The sequence below is a fragment of the Octodon degus genome, unplaced genomic scaffold (assembly GCF_000260255.1).
Source record: "Octodon degus isolate 3935 unplaced genomic scaffold, OctDeg1.0 scaffold00148, whole genome shotgun sequence".
NCBI classification, from domain to species: domain Eukaryota; kingdom Metazoa; phylum Chordata; class Mammalia; order Rodentia; family Octodontidae; genus Octodon; species Octodon degus.
This window is the reverse complement of record NW_004524724.1, coordinates 6,505,475-6,529,154: the sequence shown is the minus strand read 5'-3', so window position 1 is coordinate 6,529,154 and position 23,680 is coordinate 6,505,475. Positions and strand designations below refer to the sequence as shown.

Genomic DNA, 23,680 nt, shown 5'->3' with positions numbered 1-23,680 from the left:
CAGTGAGCCGTTTCTCAACACACGTGCTCAAGTAGCACCCATTGTTTCCCTGAGCTCCGGGCAGGAGACGGAAGTGGTGAGCTTTTGGTTTTAAAAAGGGTCAGTAGAGTATGTCAGTCTGCACAAGATGAGAAAAAAACCACAGCCACAGGATTCGGAGTCACTCCATGGCTGACTTCTGGCAAAATGGTGCTAGTTTCCTGTGCTTACAACAGGGATAAGGACGTCTGGAAAATGCCCAGATTGGGATTTTATGTTGTTTATTTTGCTTTCCAGCTTGCCCAATGGTGCACAGGGATGGCACCGATATTGCAGGTATGCTTTGTTGCAGGGTTTCCTACTGCAAATATGTTAACTCCCATTTGGGGTCCAGGCTTCTGTCTGTGTCTGTCTGTCTGTCTCTGTCTCTCTCTCTCTCTCTCTCTCTCTCTCTCTCTCTCTCTCTCTCTGTCTCTCATTCACCATTCATTTCTCTGTTTCAGGATTTAAGATGATGGAAATGTTCGGTCTGGTTGAAAAGGACTTCTCATCAGTGGCAGGGGTTTCCATGGAGCCTGGCACCTTCAACCTGTATCCATGTTACCAGCTGCATAAAGATGCCCTGGTCTCGCAGCCGACCAAGTATGTTTCTGTGCTTATTGAAGCTCAGTACTCAGCTGAGGGCAATCTGAACTGTGCTGAACTGTGGACGGTGTTCTTGGTGATACTTTCCATGATGTTTTGAGCAGATGTTTACATTTCTTTGTTTTAAAAAAATCAGACTCAGGCTGGTGAGATAGCTCAGTGGTCTAAAGCGCCTGCTTAGGTAAGCATGCAGGGACCCCAGTTCGATCCCCAGCACCACATGCCATGCTAGCCCCGCCCCCAGGGTGGGCTGAGCTGACCATAGGAAAAATAAATAAATAAAAATAAAAAATCAGACTCACATATAATGCTGATTGAATTTTAACCTGTGTTCACCTGAGAAAATCAACAAAAATAGTTGCTACTTACATTGCACCACAATATGCAATATAGGCTTATGTGGACTAGTCCATACTCCAGAAAACTCTATGAAGTAGATGACTATATTATTTTGTGTATTTTTGCTTTTTTTATTTGGGTTTTTAAAAATTTATTATTTTCTTAGACAAGGCCTTGTTATGTGCTTAAGGGTAGCCTTGAACTCACTGTGTAGCACAGGCTGGCCTTGAACTTGGGGCAACCCTTCTTCCTCATCCTCCCAAGTGCTGGGACAACAGGTGTGCACCACTGCGCCTGACTAATTATTTCAATTTTACAAGTGATGCCGTAGATGTGTGATTCAGAGCACACAGGCTGATCAGTGGCAGGCAGAGTGCAAGCGCAGGCCCTGGGCTGGCTCACAGTGGTGTCATCTTTCAGGTGTCTTTTATCCTTGAGAAGTCACAGCCGTGCCAGCGGGGCAAGGGAATGGCAGAGCCAGGTTCTGTGCCCCTGTGTGCAGTCAGTGGGGTGCCAGGGGCTGTGGCAGCCATGCCCACCACAGCGGATGCTGGGCTGTGCCTCCAGGGGGCCTGGCTGGAAAGGCACTGGGCCCAGCTCCACCGGGCACAACACAGTCCAAATCCACATTTGTTTTGCTGGAAACAGTCAGTGTTTGCTTTGAAGCGTTTTTTGCATTGTTTCAGTTTGACAGACCATATACATGGACATGGAAAATAGGGGAAGTCACATTAAAGGCCTAAATGTATGTGTCCAATTTGCAGCAGTTGCTTGCTGCTTTTCACGAGAGTCTTTATTAGATCCCACCCTGCTATCCACATCCTTTCGTGTGTTGTCATAGGGAATGACATGTGAAGTCAGTAGACCTCTTCTGCTGATTTAAAATGTTTGTTGTTGTAGAAAATCAGTTCTATTTTCAAAAATATGGTAGACTCAGCTAGTTTTTTTGGCTTTCTTTTCTTTTTTGTGGGGGGGGGTGCTGTGGGGAGACAGGGTGTCATTATGCAGTTCAGGCTGGCTTTGAGCTCACTTTGAAGCCCAGGCTGGTCTTGAACTCGCAACTGCCCTTCTGCCTCAGCCTCCTGAGTGCTGGGATTGCAGATGTGTGCCAACAACTTTGAGTTATATGTTATGTATGGTTTTAACATAAGCCCAAAGACCATGTTCCTTTTTGAAAGGATATTTTTTCACACTTTCTTGGGGTAAATTTTATAGTCCATAAATCCGGGAATCCTCTCCATGATGAGAATCACTAGGGAAAAATCTCTCCAAGACTCCGCTCAGCGTGCTATAACCAATCAGGAGTGCCTAGCCCTGTGTCAGGAGACTGTCACCCACGTGTGACACACACACTTCCTCCTCTGGGACCCATGCTGCACTGGAGGTTTGCTCAAATGAGTTTCTCAATGAGCCACTCCCGATTGCTTTCATTAAAACTGCATAATCTGCCACCAGAAGTCCCCATCTCTATTAAGATGATTTATTGTTTCTCAGCAGAATTGTATGACCTTCTAAGACGCTGTGTAATTCATCCTATTATAATTGAAGTGTTGCAAGAATAGGTGTCTTTGTCAGTTTTATTAACTGATGGGTCTTAAATGCCCTTTACTGTAGCTGATGCCTCAGAGACACTCAAATATTTACTGAATAAGAAATGAATAAAATATATACATGAATGAATGAAATGCTTGTTTCTATCTGTGCAAGGCAACTTTCCATTCTCAAATTCATGCTAAATTTCCTTATATTCACAAATTCATTTCTCAATTAATAACTATTATGGTGTTTTTACTATATGTGAAAGGTTACTTTTATTTGCATTATTTTGCTGGAGTGAAGATTAAAAGCAAAGAAGTACTAAAAAGAGAGATAAGATTTAGGAAAGTTCTGGAAGGTTCTAGAAGCCACCCCCCAAGCGAATTCCTAGGAGCACACTAGATGGGCACCAAAATGATGATGGTATGCTCTCATGGGAGACAGAATAAAAAGCAGCACAGGACAGAGGAGTAATTGTGTGATACAAAATTTCAGCAAAGCCCCAAGTGATCCCTCAGAAGAGTGCTGGATACAGAAAGATCCTTCAGAGCTATCTTCTCCTGGGACCAAAGGCTCTGATCCCTGTACGCCCCTGAAGATAAGACATGAAAAGAGAAGCCTTTGAAAGGAAACATGGTCCTGGCTGAGGTGTTTTCTCCAGCTGAGACAGCTCCAGAAGGAAGGCGGTGTCTGACAGCTACCTTGTCTCAGTTATTTACCTCTCATTGCTGGGACAAAATACCCGACCCCAAAATGAAGGAAGGAAAGGTTTATTTAGCGCACAGTTTTTGGAGGTTTCAGTCCATACTTGCCTGGTTCCAGGGCAGAGTGGCACATGGCAGAGGACAGCAGTTCATGGTGGCAGAAGATAGTGAAGAGCAAAGGCAAAGGGAGGAAAGGAGCAGCGGCAGAGTGGCAGAAGCCAGACTCTCTCCTTTCCCTATATGCCTGCCGTGTAGGTGTAGCACTCACATAATCCCAGCAGTACTCAGACCCATAACTCCAGCCTTGGATCATGAATTAATCACCAACTCTAGAAGCCGCCCTAATGACTGCATCAGGCTTTGGGGACACCTAGATGCAAAGCACAGCATACGTGCACACCACATCCCAGGAATGGGCTAACAGAACCTTTATTCTTGGAGGTGGAGCCACATGTGAGCTGAAATCTGAGCACAGTAGAAGCACTACTGCTGTCACATGGCAGAAAGCAGCAAAAGCCCAGACTTTACCAGTGAGGTGTGGAGAATTATTATGACAGCAAAGCTTTGGAGACTGTTGAAATTTTCTATGAGGAGTGACTGTTTATTACAAATATTATGAACTAGTGCACAAGACTGTGACTATTAGATACCATGCTCTGAAAAATACTTAAGAAAAATAGGCCTAGTGATAGAATTTGCCTAGCATGTTTGAGGCCCTGGGTTTGATTCATAATGCTAAAAACAATTAAAGAACATGAAAAATGCTTATTAAATGATGCTAAGGAAATAATGGGACAAAATGACATAAATTGGGCAAACATGCATTCTTTAAAAAAGAGAAGAAAGTTTCTTTTAAAAAATTTTTAAATATTTTTTTTTATGTATTTAGGACAGGGTCCACAGGGTCTCACTACACAGATCAGACTTGTAGTGATCCTCCTGCTTTCAGTCTCCCAAGCGCTGGGATTATAGGCACGCGCCATCATGCCCAGTCTCAGTCACCATCTCAGCGCACCCCGGGGGCAGGACTGGCATGACACACCGGGGATTGAAGCCCAGAAAATTTCTGTACCATGTCAAAACAAGAATCTGTCTTGGATTAATGGCAATCTTCTTCTTTTGTTTTTTTTTTCAAAAGCTTGTGTTATGAAAGTATATGTACTTTGGAATCAGAGAAAAAAAACTGTTGAAGGAAAGATATGATAAGATGGTATTCTCATCCCACCCTCAGGTATTTGCATCCAGAAGGGCTGCCTTCGGACTACACAATCAGCTTTCTCTTCCGGATTCTTCCTGACACACCACAGGAGCCCTTTGCTCTTTGGGAAATTTTAAATAAAAATTCTGACCCATTGGTCGGGATCATTTTAGACAGTAAGTGTACCCCATGTCTAACTTCGGAGTGTGCATGTGTGAACAATGTGTGTGATGTGCCGTCCTGCCCGTCCCACGTAGATCACAGAATGACTTATTCGGACAGTCTCTGAACACTAAGCAATGATCGATGTGCCGAACAGCGCAAGGCCTAGTTGATTCTCTCAGGGAGGTCAGATTGGCAGCGTCACGCTTGGAAGGGATTCTTGGCTAGAGACGTAAATCCGAAAGTCATATGCGCGTAAGATGTGAGTGATGGTTCTGGGGGAGGGCTTCAAGAAGGTGCATCTGGAAAGATGAGGGAATCCAGCCGCAAAGCAGGGAGGCTGCCTTCAGGAGGGCAGTCTGGAGGGAGCAGCAGAGGCCGCTTCTCTGCGTCGTGCTCGGGTGGCTGTGGCGATGTCACGTGAGAGGATCTTCAAGGCTTGGGTGAGCATCACGGAGGTCCCTAAATCTCAGGATTCGAACGCTACCAGGGACCAAAACTTAGAAGGTGCTACGGGCGCCAACGCAAATGTGTGGCCAAGGGGAGCATTGTAAACCTGTTCATGACCAGTATTTGTAAAAGGAATTTTCAGTCTATGGAAAAGAATCAACAACAACATAGAATGTGACAACACTGGTTTGCATCGCTGTTGAAACTCAGGGAGGGCTTAGCCGAGAGTGTCGCTGAAGTCACTAAATCCTTTTACTTCCTGGAACTCACAAGACTCTTCAGATCATTAAGACTAGAGTCTACTTTGAAAGCAGAGAGAATTAAATTGTGACATAGGCATCAGTGAGGAAAATATTGCCTTATTTATTTAGTTATTTATTTGGTACAGAGCCTCATTATGTGTCTTGGACTCATAATGAACCTCCTGTGTCAGCCTCCCCAACTCTGAGATTACACGTGTGCACCACCATGCCTGGTTTTGGTGGCCAGCATGGCGTACCTGGGCTTCTGGGCTGGCGCAGTGTATAGTGCCAGGGATTGAACCCAGGTCCTTGCACTTGGCAGGCAGGTACTTAGACTGCCGAGCCATATTGCCAGCCCAACTATTTTTAATAATACAAAGGGGTCAGGATAAGGCTTCTCTTTGTTTGTAATGAATGACTTACCTGGGCAACATAAGTTATATGTCCTGGGAGAGTCTGTCTCTGTAGGGACGCCCTCTCACAGATGTCCCTGTCACAAGGAGAAGGGTGTGTCTTCCCCCACATTCCCCCATGATGAAACCACTTAATTTGGCCAACCAAAAGCCTGTAGCACCCCAAGGAGCATTAATTATTTCATTAGCCATCATTTTCATTTTAAGCAGTTTCAGAACAGCAGATGCATTATCAGTCTTCAGTTCAATTTTAGCAAAAATTATCCACCTGTCTTAATTACCTCTAAATTTTTGTTTGTTTGAATAGATGGTGGGAAAAGTCTAACATACTTCAATTATGACTATGCCGGGGATTTTCAAACCGTCACTTTTGAAGGACCCGAAATCAGGAAGATCTTCTACGGGAGCTTTCACAAGGTCAGCTTTGAACATACACCAACGCCCTTTCTTTTCTTTTCTGCTGGGGAAAGCAGCAGAGGAATATTTCTGAAAATCCACAGCTTGGAGCTCACGTTGCCGCTGGAGTGGGGATTGCGACCTTCAGGGCCTGTGAACGACGCCCAGAGGCTCTGGCTAGGCGCTTCTGAGTGGCCCAGGCACTCCAGGAGACACGGACACGCGTGACCCAGAGTGCGCACTATGTCCCAAGCAGGAAGGGTCCAGTGCTTGTGACTGTACTTGCTACTGCACAGCTATTTTTACATAGGTACAAAGCAACCTGCTATAAAACAGTCACCCTAAAACCAGGCATAGTGCTGCATACTTATAATCCCAGCCCTTGGGAGGCCGAGGCAGGAGGATCACTGTGAGTTTGAGGCCAGCCCGGGCTATTCAGGCCGTTTAAGGCCAGTCTGAACTGCATGGGGAGATTCTGTCCCAAGGGGGAAAAAACACGACCTTGAAAAAATTGCTTACAGTTGCACTGGTCTTGCTGTTACTTTACTAACTTGGCACTTGTGCTAGAAGTCTGTTTCTTCACATTCGAATTGCAGAGACAATTCTGGTGACCAGGGCAGCAGGTGTGTTTCCTTCCCTCATCTGTGGTTCCCTTGTACTTCCCTTGTACTTCCCTTGTACTTCGTAGGCAAGCCGTGGCCTCGGGGCTCTGTATCAGGGCAGCATCCCCACCGCAGGAGAAGCAGAGAATTGACTGTAACGCCAAGCAGGGCCGTGTCGCCTACCAAGGCACTGTCCTCTCTGTGAGAGGGAACAGAATTGCCTGCAGTATTCATGTCAGCCTTTGTCTCTCGCTGAGGATGTGGTCAGCCCGGCCCAATCATGCCGCTCTGCTGCCTCCTGTGGTTTTCAGTGCCGTAATCGCACAGCACAGAATTACAGAATAAATAGTGCTGCTCTGTGCAACGTTTCTCTGCGAGATTGTACAAACACAGGTCAAGGTGTCGTGAGAGCACATAATAAATAGGTGAAGATTTAGTAGTTTATGGGTCAGTATGATCTTGTTAGCAGCTCTTTGGACTGAAGATTATTTACGCATCAAGTTCTTCATGATTTTTCTTGATCATGTGGAGTTTATTGCAAAACAGTCAGGCAAAATTGTAGGGGAGATGAAAAGCTTTGGCAATTTTGTGACTGTTAAAGGAGGCCTTGTCAGCTTAGCCTTGGCTCAGGCCAGAGTTGGTAATTCTCATTCCAAAGAATCCTTCACTCATCCAGGGCGAATGTTAATCTTTCTCTTACCAGAACCCAGAGACTTAGGAGTAAGAGTCACTAAATTTATTGCAAACTTACAAAGCTTCAAGCTTTTAAAAGTCATATAAAGGAAGACCTTCTTCCATTTTAAGTGTCCATAAAACCAAACAGCCAACCAACCAACAGGAAAAAAGAGAAAGAAATGGCCGGGGAGATAGCTCAGTGGAATAAGCACTTGCCTGGCAAGCTCAAGGACCTGAGTTCAAGCCCCGGTTCCGGAAAAAAATAAAAAATAAAAAAAAATCAACACAAATTCAACTTTAGAGGTCAACTTTGATTCAGTGATAGACTTACATTATAAGTATATAAATACTTCACTCCCTTAATTTCTCATTGATGTTTAATTGGCTCTATTTTTCATACTTTGAATTTTAAGTGTGTCCCCAAAGTGTCTTTCAGAAAGTTAATAGTGGGGCCGAGGAGATGGCTCAGTAGAATAAGCACTTGCCTGGCAAACACAAGGGCCTGAGTTCCATCCCCGGTTCCGCAAAAAAAAAAAAAAAAAAGTTAATAGTTATAGAAGCGCTCCTTTGATGCAGCCAAAGAAGCAAAATGGCTTTTAGAATGCTGCAGTGCCTGCTTTATAAAGGTGTATTGTGGGGTTTGTTGTTAATGGTACTTTTTTGTTTTTGGTGCCAGGGATTGAACTCAGGACCTTGTGCTTTCTGGGCAGGCACTTAAGCAGCTGAGCTATCTCCCCAGCCCTGGGGTTTGTCTTTACTGTGTGAATAATGGCCATGTAAACCAGCAGTCCGTGTGGTGAGGGTTGGTGCGTTAGCACACGCCAGGTTTCCTAGAGCCCAGGAGGAAAGCTTTGTCATACGTAATAATGAGGCGTGTGCACAGGCTCAGAAATACAGACGTCGTTCTGTCCTTCTGACACCAGGCACTGCCCTGGTGGATGCCGTGGTAGAGATGTTAATCAGCAGCAAGGGGCATGCTGGCCTTTCTTCCAACAGTCTTTCCCTATTTGAGTAATGGGTAACTTCTTTTTTAATTGTGACAGGGTCTCCTTATGTAGTTCAGGCTGGCCTGGTCCCACTATTTAGCCCAGGCTGGCCTCGAACTTTTGGCAATCCTCCTGCCTTAGCCTCCCAAGTGCTGGGATTGCAGGCATGTGCCACCATGCCTGGTGGGTAACTCTTTTGTAAAGGAGAAAGAGTCTCAAGAACCTCGCTGTTAACTCAGGTTACTTTTATCTTCATGAAACTTAAACAAAAAGTATTTCTAAGTCCATGTGCTTCCAACTCTTATGGAACAATGAGATAAAGAAAAATTTGAACAAAGCTGGTAAAATGAAGAGTAATACTGTTTTAGTAGAAAGATGACATTATTTTACGACCAGCAATGTCCCTTCCAAAGTGGATGCCGCGTTGGAGAGGCTGTGAGCCTCTCAGCTCCGACTGCAGTGCCCTGCGCGTTTTGCTGCCCTGCTCAGACCTCCTTGAGCAATGGGCAGTGCCTCTTTGGTCTTCACTTGAGGTGAAAGCCCATTTACCTGTGATTTCACTCCTTCTGCTCAGACATATGCCACAGACAAGAAGAACTTGTCATACCAACTCTGTCATGAATCCCAGTGCTTTGCTTGGCTTTGCTTGGCTTTGCTTGCTTTTTCTTTTTTTTCTTTTCTTGCTATGCAGCTCAGGCTCACAGTGATCCTCCTGCCTCGGCCTCCCCAGTGCTGGGAGTACAGCCGTGCACCACCATGTCCAGTTTTGGTGGGGTTCCAGGGCTGGCATGGCATGCATTATTGGGGAATGAGTTTGGGACCTTGTGCTTGCCAGGCAGGCGCTTATGGCGCCAAGCCATCTCCTCAGCCTCTCCAGTTTTTTCCTAAAGCTCTGAGGTGGCGCAGTAGAACGCAGTCCGAATGTGTGACCCACTTTAGGCAGAACACACTTACCTTTCATCATCACCTGAAATGAGAACAGCATTTCCAGATCCTCACAGAGAATACGGGGCCTCTGATCACAGTGTCTCTGGCCTGTGAGGTTGTAGCCCGTGGTGAGCTCGCCCTCCATTCAACCTAAGGGCTTTGGCTCACTAGGGCTAGGGCACCAGAGCCTTCCCGCCGCCCTGCTCCGGTCCTCGTGCTCCTTTTCTGGTCTTGGTGGAAGGAGAATGAAGGTGTGGCTTGACAGTCCATGGCAGTGCCCTAGGTGACTTGTGGTGGTCAGTCACATGCGTTTTTAGATTTTAGTAATGTTTTGCTTGGCTTAATATGCATTCACCAAAGGTGTAACATAGCAACTCTGATTTCCAGGTGTTCATGCTTTGGAGTAAGGCTAGGATTAAGAAAAAACAAATCCAAATCATTTGAAAAAAAAGTGTAAGGAGATGAAAATTGAGATGGTAAAAAATTGATTGGATAAAAAGTGGTAAAAATTGATTAGTGACAGAAATTGGTTAGATTTTCATTAAAAATTGAGAGGGGATAACCACAGAGACGGTAGAAGTATTGCAGTCTTCTCCCACTCGTGCGTGGTGACACAGCGCCTCTCTTCCTCTTCGAAGCCTGCCTGACCCATAGTTCTCCCCGTTACCGCCTAACACATTTTCACTTTTCCAGCTCCATGTGGTTGTCAGCAAGACTTTGGTTCAAGTGGTTGTTGACTGCAAGCAAGTGGGCGAGAAGGCGATAAATATATCAGCTAACGTCACGTCGGATGGAGTAGAAGTCCTGGGGAGAATGGTTAGGTCGAAGGGACCAAATGGAAATTCTGCAGCGGTAAGTGAATACACAAGTACACCTGATTACCGGGGCAGGGGACTTCCCTTGGAAGTGTTGCCCGGAGGGAATCGGTGAAGAGGTAGGTGGGAGGATGGATGAACAGACGAAAGAATCCTTAAATGAACTAGAATGTGTGCGTTCTGAGCTCTTGGCAGTAGGCCTCTGCTATATTCTAAGGAAGATGTGCCAGAAATTAAGGTACTTTATTTTCTAAATGCATTGCAGAATTATTAAAACAGGCAACATTCATCTCATGGTTTTCAACCTAAGTGGTTTGTTACTGGGATTCAAACTATGAGTGAGGCTGGGAACATAGCTCTATAGTCCACGCACCTGCTTGGCAAGCACAAAGACCTGGGTTCAACCCCAGTACCACATGCTGTGCCAGCCTTGGAATCCTGGGTGTGCCACTGCAGCCACCAAAACTGGGCATTGTGGCTCATGCCTATAATCCCAGCACTGGGGAGGCTGAGACAGGAGGAGCTCTACAAGTCCAAGCTACATAGCGAGACCTTGTACGAAATAAATAAAAGATTTTTCAAAAACGTAATTGAACCTTATTTATATAAGAAAATACAAATCATACAAGCCTTTTGAGTATTATATATGAAAAACTGACACATAAGTCTAATTTGGTTTAGATTCAGGCATTTTCATTTATTTATTTATTTTAGATTCAGGCATTTTTAAAGTAGGTGCTTGCTATCACTAACATGAAGTTTAGCCTTTGTTCATGAGTAGTTATTTATACCACAGATCATTCCAAGATACTACAGCCTTCCTCATGCAAAGTGCGTTTCCTTCTGGAAGGCCTCCAGCTGGCAGAGAAATCGCGTTCTTTTCGCCCAGTGCCCTCAGAAACGCGTCGCGTACGCAGGTTCTTGTAACACAGTGCATTCACAGCTGATTAGCAACAGTCTCTATTTGAGTCATTCTATAATTAGTAGGGCCTTTTTCTTACAAGCAATTCCAACTATTCTAAAATACATGCGTCTTTTATATATAAGAAGAATTAAGATAGTTGTGAATCATTATTGTCCCCCACTTTCATGGTTCTTTGGAATTAGCCAGCAGTGTGGAACTTCAGAAATATCAAAGTCCTCTTAAGTTGAAGACAGCCTTGTACAAATGTAGACTTATGCTGTGACCAATAAATAAGACTTGAGCAGACTGTTGAAGGGAAAGGGGACATTAGGTGGCAGACACCCCTATTTTCATGGGATCCCTTCAAGAAGCTCCATTCTACTATAGTCTGTTCATTTGATTCCCCAGGGTGACAGGGTGAGTCACTCGGGATCCGTGTGCTGTTCGGTGATGTTTTCTTGTGTGAATGCAGTGATGAGCTTTGTGACTTTCATAACTCCTTGCATGGTGCCCTGAACCTCTTCTCACTGAACCTTCCATTGCTCTAGGACCTTGGCAGGCAGAATGGTGCTAGTTAGCTTAACACGGTCGCAGAACTATCTCTGGAAGTTCCTTTGTTGCCACTGTGCTTTGGAGGTGAGATGTTTGGAAAGAGAACGTAAAAACAGTGGGAGGCCTACTTGTTTTCAAGTATGGCAAAGGATTTTAGGGATGGCGAAATTATGGTGAGGACTTCAGGAATGTTGACGTGGTGTTGAGAAATGGTCTCCTGTTGTGTGGTATGTGCTCATTATAAACACATTTTTTTTTTCTTTATTGGAGGTTGTTTTTGGGCTTTTTTAGGATTTTTTGGCAACTTAGGGCCTTTTTTTACAGATAAAGAATATGCAGGTAGATGAAATCTTGGAAGGATGGCATCTAAGAAGGAAGCAATTTTAGGTGTGTGAGATTTGAGCTCCAAATCCCTTCATTCTGTTATTATCATTTTCTTCATTATAATACAAATAAGTAAAGCAAATAAATAAAGGTCTAGACACATAGACATCTGATACAAGCAGCTCTTCTTACTGAAAGAACTCAGTTATACATCGTTCATCTCCTCTTCTGTCTTTTATAGACCACTAGCACGTGTATATCACCTATTACCCTAAATATTACTCAGTGTATAAAACTGAAATCAACTCTTTCAGACACACACATTTAATCTCTAGCCAGAGTATAAGTTCCCAAGAATAGAATTGTGACATACTTCCTTTAAAACTGCCCTCTTCTACCACAGCATAGTAATACTGAATAAATCCCTATAAATGGAGCAAGTTCTCAAAAAATACATGGTAGAAATTAAGTAGTAAGTTGTCTGCTTGAATTATATCATGTACCTTAAAAATGTTTTTGTTTTGTCTATATTACACCCTCTGGGTGGCACGGCTTGCATTCTGGTAACATATACCATACTCTCTTGTAATTATAATTTGTGTTTTACAATTATAATTTTATAATAATATATTTCAAATTACACTGTATGTAATAACTATTCTCTGAATGTCTGACCAGGAAATATCAACTAATTGGTTTCTGAGAGCAAGAGGTTTCAGGTTAGTGGGTCATAAATCTTCACTTTTGAGCACTTGAGAAATGTAATTAAACAGATCACCCTCTGTAATGACTTCTAGCCAGTAGTAGACAAAGGGGAATTTATAGACATCTGCAGTTAAAGGATTCTTTGTAAGGCTATCAGGAAAAAAACTCAAAACTTTTGTTAGAATCCAGAAGTTCACAAAGGACCGCTCAACAGATTTCCAGTTGCCCACTTACTAAAAAATTTAATTATCTTGAAGTGAATGGCATTAGGTTAGATCTTGAGAATGTAAGTGGAAATTCAGACTTGCTTTTGAGGGGGTGAAGGGTACTGTTTAATTATTTCAGTACAAGGGGAAGAAGACCTGGTCTTCCATTCAGAAATGTGTCAGTCTCGGGGTACATCTGCGCTTCAACAGCCAGAAGAGAGGAAAGCAGCCGTCAGGTGACAGACAGGGCAGCGGCTTAAGGTCAGGGTTGCCTGCCGAGTCCAGCAGGGACACAGTGGCAGCTGGTGGGAGTCCCTAACGACTGCATCTTTAAAGAAAATAGATTCTCCTTAAGCCATAGTTGAGTGGAGGGTAGATTAATAGATTTAGGGATACAGTAACTACTGTGCATAAATTACCCACATTCTGAATAAATACAACCGTGCTCAGCAGCACGAAGCTTCCTGGGCTGTACTGGTCAGGAGGACAGAGCTGGATATGCAGGCGCAGCTTTGCTATCAACGTACATGAGGAAACACGTGGCCGCGCGGTCACTCCTTCCGATCCTTCTCCTGAGAGGGCTCTGCTACTCCTGCTGATCCTGAGTGAGAACACTCCAGAAACCTCCGAGTTGCTGGCATGGGGCACGTTTCGTGAGAGCCTTTCTTCTGTAGTTTCAAACCTGATGTTCGGGTACTTATCCAGTTGGAACTGACGTTCAACTGCTATTCAAATGACAGAGAAGTTGAAGCCCCGAGGTGGAGTGTCTTCCACTTTATTCACTTAGAGAGGAGGCTAAGGGGCGACCTTCTGTGCTCCTCCTGAATCCGGGCTCATCGGACACCAGCTGCCTCCACCGCGCCGCCCAACTTCCACCCCAGAGAGATCCAAGCTGTGCTCTTCCTAAGGCAGCGAAGCCAGTGCCACATCTGCTCTGGCCCACAAGATTGGCCCCCTAGGCCTGTCTCCACACAAAGCGGTGACGATGCCGTGGCCACCAGTGACTGGATGGGTCTGAGGATTGTGGTGACACTGACCATTTGAAACAGACAGGCCCAGGGGAGGAGGTGCCTTCTGCCCCTGCTCTGGTCATCAAAACCCTCCAGGAGCCATCAAGAGACAGAAGCAGAAAAACATTAAACACAGTGGAAATGTCACTTTTAATGAGATTGTCAGTGCTGCCCGACAGGTGCGGCACCAGTCTTTAGACAAAGAACTTTCCAGAACCATCACAGAGATCCTAAAGGCCGCAGTGTCTGTGGATGCTGCCGGCACCCTTACGACATCACAGATGCCATCGATAGAGGAACAAGCCAACATCTCGATACAGAGAGGATCTGACACCAAAGCATTTCAGGTAGAAATCAGCTGTAGACTCGGCGGTGACCCAAAGAAGCAAGCACACAATGATTTTTAAGAAACTACAGTTGGGTTTCCACGTAAAATATTTTCTGAAACCTTTAGAGTAGTGACGGCTGCTACAATTTATCCTATGCCAAATATAGGTTAGGAAGAGTGGACTTTTCTGAGGCTATCAATTTAATCTTCTGATGATTTAGAAAGAGATCTGATTTTGTCCCCATTCTGTAGATGCAAAGACTGGGGCTGAAGAAATTGGGGAGAAGAGTGTGATAAGGAACAGCAGGAGACTTCCACAGGCTCTCCTGCCCGTGCTTCTGCACCTGCTTCAGCGAATCAGGCTCTGACGCTGCAGAATTTCAGACACAGGGCGCCTGTCCCTGCAGTGCTGGATGCCCTGCCTGCTTCCTGCCACGTTCCAGCATTCCCCGGAGTCTGAATAACAACCCGGGAGGAAGTGGTGATCAGAACCTACCACGGCGTGTCTGTCCTGCAACATTTCAGTCCCCACCAACAAGAATAACAATTAGTTCCATTTCTGGGCTTAATTAGGACCTTGTGCTTTCAATAAATTGATGAGAACAAGTGCAAGCTCTTGGTTCAGTAACTAAGAAGTAAATGTGGTGCTTTTTGGGTTTGCTGGCACCCGAGCCAACAAAAGTTAGACGTGAAGTGGGTGGGGAGATAGCTCGGTGGTCTAAGCACCTGCCTGGCAAGCGCAAGGACCCACATGCCGTGTCAGCCCCAGAGCCCCGGACCCATCTTGCCGGCCCTGAAGCCAGGTGTGGCCGTGCACGCCTGTAATCGCAGCGCTGAGGAGGCTGAGACGGGAGGATCACTACGAGTCTGAGCTGTGTAGCGAGACCCTGTATCAATTGTTTAAAAAGTTAGACATGAAGTTAAAAGCAGAAGGTGGATGGAGTCACCAGGGCTTCATCTGTAATCACTTGTGTGCCTTGGGAAGTTCTGTATTTGTAAAAGTTCAAGTTCATCTTGACTTTAAATTATAACTGAGATACCTTAGAAACAAATCAAAGGATCAAATCTGTGTTGAGTGAAACCTGAGACAGGGCCACATTGTGACTCCCAAGTACCAAGTGACTCAGGGCTGAAAAAACTTTTATCTTATTTTCATGCTAACATTTGACCCCAAATGACTTGGGTTTTGTGTTACATCCAGCCAAAAAAGTCCAACAGTGAAATATGGACATTTATAATTGAATCAGTATTCCCTTGAAAGATTACAAAAAGTGCAAGGAGGAGGCTGTGTGTGTGTGTGTGTTTGGGTGCAGATTTATCTTTTTTAATTTTCAGTTACTTAAAGAAAACAATCACAAAAGTAAGAAGTGCTTGACTATTTGCCTGAAGTCTGAGTTATTTTGAACCACATTATCCTATATTTTAAGGTGCTCAAATGCCAGATGTTGCGACACGTCAGCTCCGTATTCTTTCCTGTAGAATTTGTACAAATATATCTGTCTGAGCTTTTGGAATGAAAGCCAGACTGATCTTTTAAAATTTTTATATCAATCCCCAGAAATATGCCTCAATGCATCTAAAATGTTATGAGTGCAAAACAGTGATGAATAAAATTCCTGTACCCAAAGAAAAGGGTGCTGATTTCATCCAGCTTGCGAAGGACAAGCAAGCCCACATAGTAGCATTCCTGGAGCAGCCGCACTCCTCCAGTGATAGGTGTGGCTTCAGCCGGCGCTCAGTGGGCGTTCCAGCCCTGACAGAGAAAGTCCTGAGGACTCTGGAGGGTGCAGGTTGGCCAGAGTCTTGTGTGAGGGCGTTTTGCTGTTACAGGTGACCAAGTGACCACAGTTCATTTGAAAAACTTCAAGAAAGCCTGGTACATACTGGCGTAGTGAAAGGCTTGTGCTTTAAGTAAATCCATTCATGAAAATGTTTTTACACTGAGGGCTTTATTCAGAAATGGAAAATTTCTTAATGGATGAGAGTGTTTCGCAGACTCAGCTGACGTTATCTAATGCTATCATAATGGGACCCATTGAGTAAATGTCCCCCGATGAAATGGCATTGTAAAGTTAGACCAGGCCATCTGTAGATTCTACACTGGACCAAAGTTATAGCTGTTGCAAAATATACCACTCGAAGGTTAAGCCTCACATTCCTTACACTAATCAAATCCTAACCAGAATACAGCTTTAACATGTGTTTAAATTATGAAAGCTTTTTTAAAATCCCAGGTCCTGTTCCACAGAATAGTCTAGTAATTGCCACATAGTAGATTTTCAGCAAGGTGGGTTTTTTTTTTTTTTTTTGCAGAACCGGGGATTGAACTCAGGCCCTTGCACTTGCCAGACAAGTGCTTATTCCACTGAGCCATTTCCCTGGCCCTCAGCAAGTGTTGACTGCTACTGTTATTTGCTAAGAATTTTCTCAATTAAAATTTTAAATACGTAATAACAATATAGAAATAAACAGCTGGTATATTTCTGTCCTCAATACTGTCACTTTTATTTTGATTCTATTTCTTTTGCGTCTGTTTTAGATATATACCTACACCTTAAGAAAATCAATTATGAAAAGATTTTCCATATACAAATAAAGTAATATTTTAGAAGGTCTATTTCTTATTATCTCTCTTTTTTGCTCTTTATACTTCAGGTTTCTCACATGAGAAAAATGATGAGCTACTCAGTCTTCTATATCTGACTGATTTCATGACCATGACGGTTTCGGCACGAATCCATTTTCCCACTCGACTCGCCTTCATCCTTCTTTATAGCACAGTAGAGCTCCCTCTGTGTAATTACCACTTCTGAGGGTTTGTCATGTGCCACACGTTAGCTACACAGGATGTCCCTTGTGGTCTGAGGAGGAGACAGCATAAGTATCTGTCCTGTGTGGTGAGCAGTGAGTTATTAGGGGACACCTAGAGCGTCAGGGAGTAGAGGCACTTGGGAGTGGCTCTGATGGCCTCCAAGGAGGCCTCTTTATAGTGAGTTGCAATTAACGGGGCGTTTGACCGGGATTGGCAAAATCATAGACGAAATCTTATATCACTGTGTGTTAAAGGAATAAAATTAGTTGAATACTGTTGGATTGATTTTTTAGATTTTTAAAAATCTTATTTATTTATTTATTTGGTACAGGGTCTTGCTACACAGCTTGGCAGTAGTGATCTCTCTCAGCCTCCCCAGTGCTGGGATTACAGGCATGCGCCACCCTGCCCTGTTTTGGGGTCAGCACTGAACGTGGTACCAGGGATTCAACCCCGGGCCTTGTGCTTGGCAGGCAAGCATTTAGACTACTGAGCTATCTCTTCAGCCCCTGGACTGATTTTTTTTTTCTTTGTACTTTTAGGGAAAGGTCTATAGGGTGTTCAGGGTCTCACTACTAGATCGGACTCTAGTGACCCACCTGTTTACAGCCTCCCAAGAGCTGGGATTACAGGCACACACCACCACACCCAATCCCGACTGCCATCTCAGTGTGCCCCGGCGGCGAGGCCAGCACAGCAGGCCCGGGGATTAAACCCCTGGCCCCTGTGCCTGCTTGTAGGCACTTTAATTCTCTGAGCTATTTGCCTGGATTGATGTTAATATAGTAATAATGTTACATGTTGACTGTATTGGTATCATGGAAGTATATAGTATTGTGTCATACGACATAGTTTTAACTATAAATACAAGTACATCTGACTAAATGCTAACTTTCCTCTTACATTCTAGTTCCAATTACAGATGTTTGACATCCTTTGCTCCACATCATGGGCCAGTAGAGACCAGTGTTGCGAGCTGCCAGGCCTGGTAAGAATTCTTCTTTTATCTCTGTTGAGATTTTACAATTACATTTCATTTTCTCTGAAGGTGACACGACATTTCTCTCTCTCTCTCTCTCTCTCTCTCTCTCTCTATATATATATATATATATATATATATATATGTAAGAAATTACTCCTTGGGATACTAACTAACATTAAGGAAAGGTTAAGATGGAGACATAAAAGAGACCAGCGAGACCACTCCGTGGCCACCCCCAGCCGGGCACTAGGGCGCTGAGCATGCGAAGATGGTCCACACACCCGCTGTGGCCTTAGGTCACTAGCTTCTGCAAGGCAGCCTCAGATAGGAAAAACACCAGAAGTCCGACTTGCCAAACATCTCAGGCCCAGTTTGCTGACATCTTAATATTTATTTCCTAACAACTCTGCATCCTTTTAAAGATGATACATGTGAATTAAAGGGAAAAAAAGAAATTGTTATTTTATTTTTTGGTTACTTGAGACAAGGTCTTACCAGGTAGTGCAGGCTGGCCTCAAATTCACTGTGTAGGCCATGCTGGCCTCAAATTCACAGCACTCCTCCTGCCTCAGCCTCCTGGGTGCTGGGGTCACAGGTGTGTGCCACCATGCCTGCCTTTTATTCTTTTTTTTTTTCAAAATTGATAAACAGCAATGAGACAGTTTCAAATCAAATCGGAAGTACAGTTTCAACAAATAACACACTGCATATATTCTTCTTAGTGGTTAATTGCTGTACAAGATGCAGACTTGAGATCCTATTTACAAACACCATTAGAACAAATCATTCTATTCATTAAGAGAATGGAACTATATATCTATCCTAACCACTTTGAATACACAGATACAAAATGGACATTCATCTGTGTACCCCATTTTTTCTAAGTTCCGTTATTGAATATTATAGGTGTGTAAACTCAGCAAAATATTCTAAAAGAGTCCAGTAGCCCATAATAGCATTGGGTCTTCTGTTTAACTGGCAATGTGAGAAATTATTGAGCTGAGTCCCCCACAGCTTAACTTAACAGCATGGCTTTATTTCTTATATTTCGTCTTCATACTTTTCTACTGGATGGCTAAGACCAAGGTAAGGCAGGATTGCCTTTTATTCTTAAATAACGATTTAGTAATGGGACATGTGTGCCGACTGAGCAGTGGCCCAGTATTTCTCCTGTCTTGGAATGAGATTAAGCATCTCTTTCACTTCTTTTCCACATTGCTTTCACCCACAGATTTGCTTTTCATCATAGTGACTACCAAAAAACCCAGATTTGTTAATACAGAATATCTCTGAAAAGGGCTTCAAAATACACCTTGAGCTGACCACTCGCATCAAGCCCGATGGAGCCTCTCATTGCTGTGTTTCATCCCTCTGAGTTGAATGTAGTATCCAGGGCACCCTCGCACATAATCTGGGGACTGTAGTCATAACCCGTACAACCGAGCCAAGACTGGGTACTTCCAGAATGGTGTGGCCATAGACTACAATGCTATAAGGAAGGTGAAACTTTTCTCACTTTACGTGTAAGAGTTAGTCTGCATTCATAGAAGAGAAAAATAAGTTCCTACCTGAAGCTTTTCCAAGAAGTTGGGCTGTGATGGGGCCCTGCTGTGACCGGGTGTGCTTACCTCTTAAAATCAGACTCAGCCTAGAGGCCAGTGTCGAGCAGCCTTCCTGCCATCTGCAGTTTTGGCTGTCTAAGTCACTGAAGCTGTCACCGAAGACGGTACACTCAGGAGCCTGTGATGGAGAAGAAAGTTAACCTAGTCTTTCTCCAGCTACATGGTTTTTTTTGTTTTGTTTTATTTTTTGTATTTTAGGGAAGAGTCTACAAGGTGTTCAGGATCTCACTACTAGATCGAACTCATAGTGATCTGTCTGTTTACAGTGTCCCAAGAGCTGGGATTACAGGTGCATGCCACCATGCCCAGTCTCAATTGCCATCTCAGCATGCCCCAGGGGTGGGGCCGGCACAGCAGGCCCCGGGATTGAACCCCTGGCCCCTGCGCCTGCTTGCAGGCTCTTTAATCTGCTGAGCTATTCTGCCATCCCTTAAATAAGTTGTTAACAGTTCTAGTGAGGACCTAAATCAGGGACCTGGATATTATGCCTAAATGCAAGTAAGGTGGGAATTGGAAGGTGCAATATTCAGGTCTTTATGCTGTATCAAGAAGAAACAGCATCTCCAGTGTCTGTAGTTCTCACCAAGGACCAAAACAAACTTTCTCTCAACCTCTCTGTCTCTCTCTGTCTGTCTCTTTGTCTGTCTGTCTCTCTCAGAGATCTGTCTCTGTCTCTGTCTCTGTCTCCCTCTCTCCATTTATATCCCAGGATTTCTTAGTGAAGAGATATTTTGGCTCACAGTTTGTAGAGGTTTCTGTGTTGGAGAAGAAAGTTTCCCCAAGCAGAGTGGGGTAGTAGAGGAGAAACAGTCCATGGCAGGGTAGCAGGAAGTGGAGAGGAAGGAGGGAAGTTGACCCAGCCATAGACGCCGAACATCATAGGCCCGTAATGGGATCATCTCCCAGCACCCCACCCAACAGTGCCTGAGGATTTGGGGGGCATCTTTGTGTAAACCTTAATACTGACAATGTGTACATTCCCTAGGCGGACCACATAAGCATCTCTGTATTCCAGGGACTCCAAGATAGATTCAGATTAGTCTGTCTTGCACTGTCACATGGCCACAGAATTCCCCACGGAAAAAATGACTACAGCACAAGAGCTTTTAGATCAACACTATTTTTTGTATTTTCAGCCGCAAAATGTAAGCAGTCAATGGAATTGTCACAGGGAATTGATAGGTCTGGGCAATTTTTATTTTGTTTCATCTCTTTGTTGGTTTCAGTACAGATGTGGTTGTTTTGACTAAGCGTTCCATTCACATTTTCTTTCATTCTTTGAAGTAGAGAAAAGGTGAGAGCCTTGAGTTTTCTTGACCATTAGTTCACGGAGTCCTGTGCATGTAAGTGAAGGCACCATAGCTGGGAATCCTGGCGCGCCTTTCCGGCCTTCTGGCCTCACTTAGCTGCCCAGGTCGGTCCTAGCAGAGCCTCCCAGGGTGGGGTTACCAGCGAGCCACAGGGAATGCACGCAGCTCCCATGACGACAGAGAGGCCTGAGCAGCCAGGAGCAGACGCCCACTGCCTTTGCCAGTTATTTGAAAACTTTGGACCAGCCAAATAGCTCAGTGGATTAGAGCACCTGCAAGCAGGTGCAGGGGCTGGGGGTTTAAAGCTCACCCTGAGACAGCCATTGAGACTGCGCATGGTGGTGCGCACCTGTAATCCCAGCTCTAGGGAGGCTGTGAACAGGCGGATCACTACGCGTCCAATCTAGTAGTGAGACTCTGAACACCCTGTAGACCCTTCCCTCAAATACAAAAAAGAAAAAGAAAAGAAAGAAAGAAAAAGAAAGAGAGAAAAGAAAACCTTGAGCGCACCGCCGCTTGTTTTCTCCGGGTCAGGGAGCCGCGTGTGGGCTCTCCCATTAGCAGTGGCGCTCACTGTGTGTTTCTCCTCAGAGGGATGACCAGTCCTGCCCCGAGCTCCCCCATTCTTGTGCCTGTTCTGCAATCAATGAAGTGGCCCTGGGTCCTGCTGGCCCCCCGGTAAGTCCTCTTTTCTTAGTCTCTAATGTTCTTTAATGACATCAGTAGCTGGGTATGGGAGGCTGAGGCAAGAGGATCAGGAGGTCCCTGTGAATGCAAGGCCAGCCTGGCCCTGGCTAAATAGTGAGCTCAAGGCCAGTGTGAGCCACATAGTGAGACCCTGTGTAAAAAAAGCATGAAAGAAAGATCAATAGCAATCAGCTGTGTGTGTACCATGTGCTGCTGCAAGTGCGCTAACTGGCGGTTGCCCATGGAACCCTGTAAGAAGCCTGAGGCCAGGGATCCCGAGATGCCAAGTGAGTGGTTCAGGCACACCGCTTGCAGGGGCTGAGCGTCACACCCCGGCTCCTGTGTGTCCTAGCAGTGCCACGCCTCACGCGTTGTAGTCCTATCTCTCCTGCTGCAGTAGGCTCTGACTGGTGGCTTCTCTTCTGTGGGGCATTTTGATTGGACCTCTGAGGCTTGCATACCCGCCCTCTACAGGTGCATCATGGGAGGGCTTCCTGTTGGCCAGGGGACATCCCCCTGTGAGGATGATGGAATTTCTGTTGTTGAAAAGCCCAAAGCTTTTTATAGAGAGAGGGGGAGGGAGAGAAAGGGAGAGGAGGGGAGGGAGGGAGAGGGAGAGAAGAAAGGGAGAGAGAAGGGAGAGAGGAGGAGAAGGGAAGGGAAGGGAAAGTAAAGAAGGAGGAAGGAGCGAGAGAGGAAGGGAGGGAAAAAGAAGGAAGGGTGTAAGAGAGAAATGTGTTTTTGTAACTGTGAAATGTAAATATACCATCTGGGCCTTTGAATTTACTATGACCATTTCTGTACATCACCTCTGAGTGCTCACTCAGTCCTCACCTGCTAGACAGAGGCTGTCACTGTCACTTTATGATGAAGGACTGAGCCACTCTTCGGTCAGGACTGGGCATCCCTGGGATGCCTGGGACAAAGAGGGCAAATAAATAAAACCAGCCCTGCGGGGTCTTTCCGGTGGTGATGTCCCTGTAGCCAGCTTGCCAGCAGTGGACCGGCACTGGGAGGCCCACGTGGCTGTATCCCCCAGGGTGTCCCATTATCAGGTTGTCTCTGTCTGTCACTGTCCTTCCAGATCTGCACCCCAGGAGGAGCCGCTGCTGCATGTGTTTGAGGCAGTGTGGCCTTCACCTGGGCCCAGCTGCGGGGAAGCAGAAACCAATGGCTTCCTCCCGCAGGAGCCTGTGGAGCAATGGGGGAAGCCTTACAGATTAAATCATAAAGTGAGGCCACCCTGAATTCCCGTTTTCTCCTCCTAAAATAAAGCCCTCTCTTTCCCTGGCGTTAGGAGGGGTGGACAGGAAAATCTATCTATCTATCTATCTATCTATCTATCTATCTATCTATCTATCTATCTAGAGATATATATATATATATAGATATAGATATATCTTGGTTGTAGTTTCAGATGATAAAATAGTTGAAAATTACCAAAATTTTCAAGGTATTTTAAAGATACAAGAAATAGGTACCTAACATCTTTCCACTCCCATTGTTAACTTTCTCAAATTCTCTTTGAAATTCTGTAGTATATATCCCACAACTATGTTAAAATCCCCAGAAATTTAGAACAGCTAACTTTGTAGTAACTTGTGAATCATTGGAGGGAACCATTTAACTGTATTAAGGTTCCCATTTTAATTCTAATTTGTGTATTATTAATACAGCTTTAATATTTGTATGTTGCATTGTTTTCCTGGTGTGTGTTTTCCTCACCCTCTTCCTGCCTGTGTGTTAGACATTTCTCCGTAAATTAGGTGTGCCTCGATTTTGCTGTTAACCTGGTCTTGCCGTCTTCTTAAAGTTCAGCCCATTCTGTTATTTATGATAATTGATTTAGAATGTGCTCTTTGGCTATTCTTTTATCTTGCATCATTCTTTCAGAACTCACTTTCTTCTGTTACCCAGTGTCTTCGTAACATTTTCAACATCACCAATTAGACAGTTCAATGATTATTATTTATGGTTACCAATTAATGCTACCCGAGACTGGCCTACATATTTGATATTATTTCTCAATTCAGTCACATGCTTTGGATCTTCCTTTAATAGGAAACTATTGCTGGTACTGTCCATGCAGAAGGTTGTCAGCGCACAATTTCGATGGGTCTTCCACAGATTGCTAATTGTCCCCCACACCGATTACCTCTGCTTCCTGCG

General features: G+C 44.6%; 1 protein-coding gene across 1 annotated transcript in view; it reads left to right on the top strand.

The window, feature by feature from the left end:
* Window positions 1-23,680, top strand: part of Col14a1 (collagen type XIV alpha 1 chain) — a 174,705-nt gene that overhangs the window by 104,069 nt on the left and 46,956 nt on the right. Inside the window, exons 29-35 of the mRNA XM_004642282.2 lie at window positions 277-315; window positions 483-621; window positions 4,435-4,577; window positions 5,976-6,085; window positions 9,948-10,106; window positions 17,821-17,898; window positions 21,416-21,502. Of these exons, the coding sequence (XP_004642339.1) occupies window positions 277-315; window positions 483-621; window positions 4,435-4,577; window positions 5,976-6,085; window positions 9,948-10,106; window positions 17,821-17,898; window positions 21,416-21,502 (755 nt within the window). The remainder of the gene's footprint in view (window positions 1-276; window positions 316-482; window positions 622-4,434; window positions 4,578-5,975; window positions 6,086-9,947; window positions 10,107-17,820; window positions 17,899-21,415; window positions 21,503-23,680) is intronic.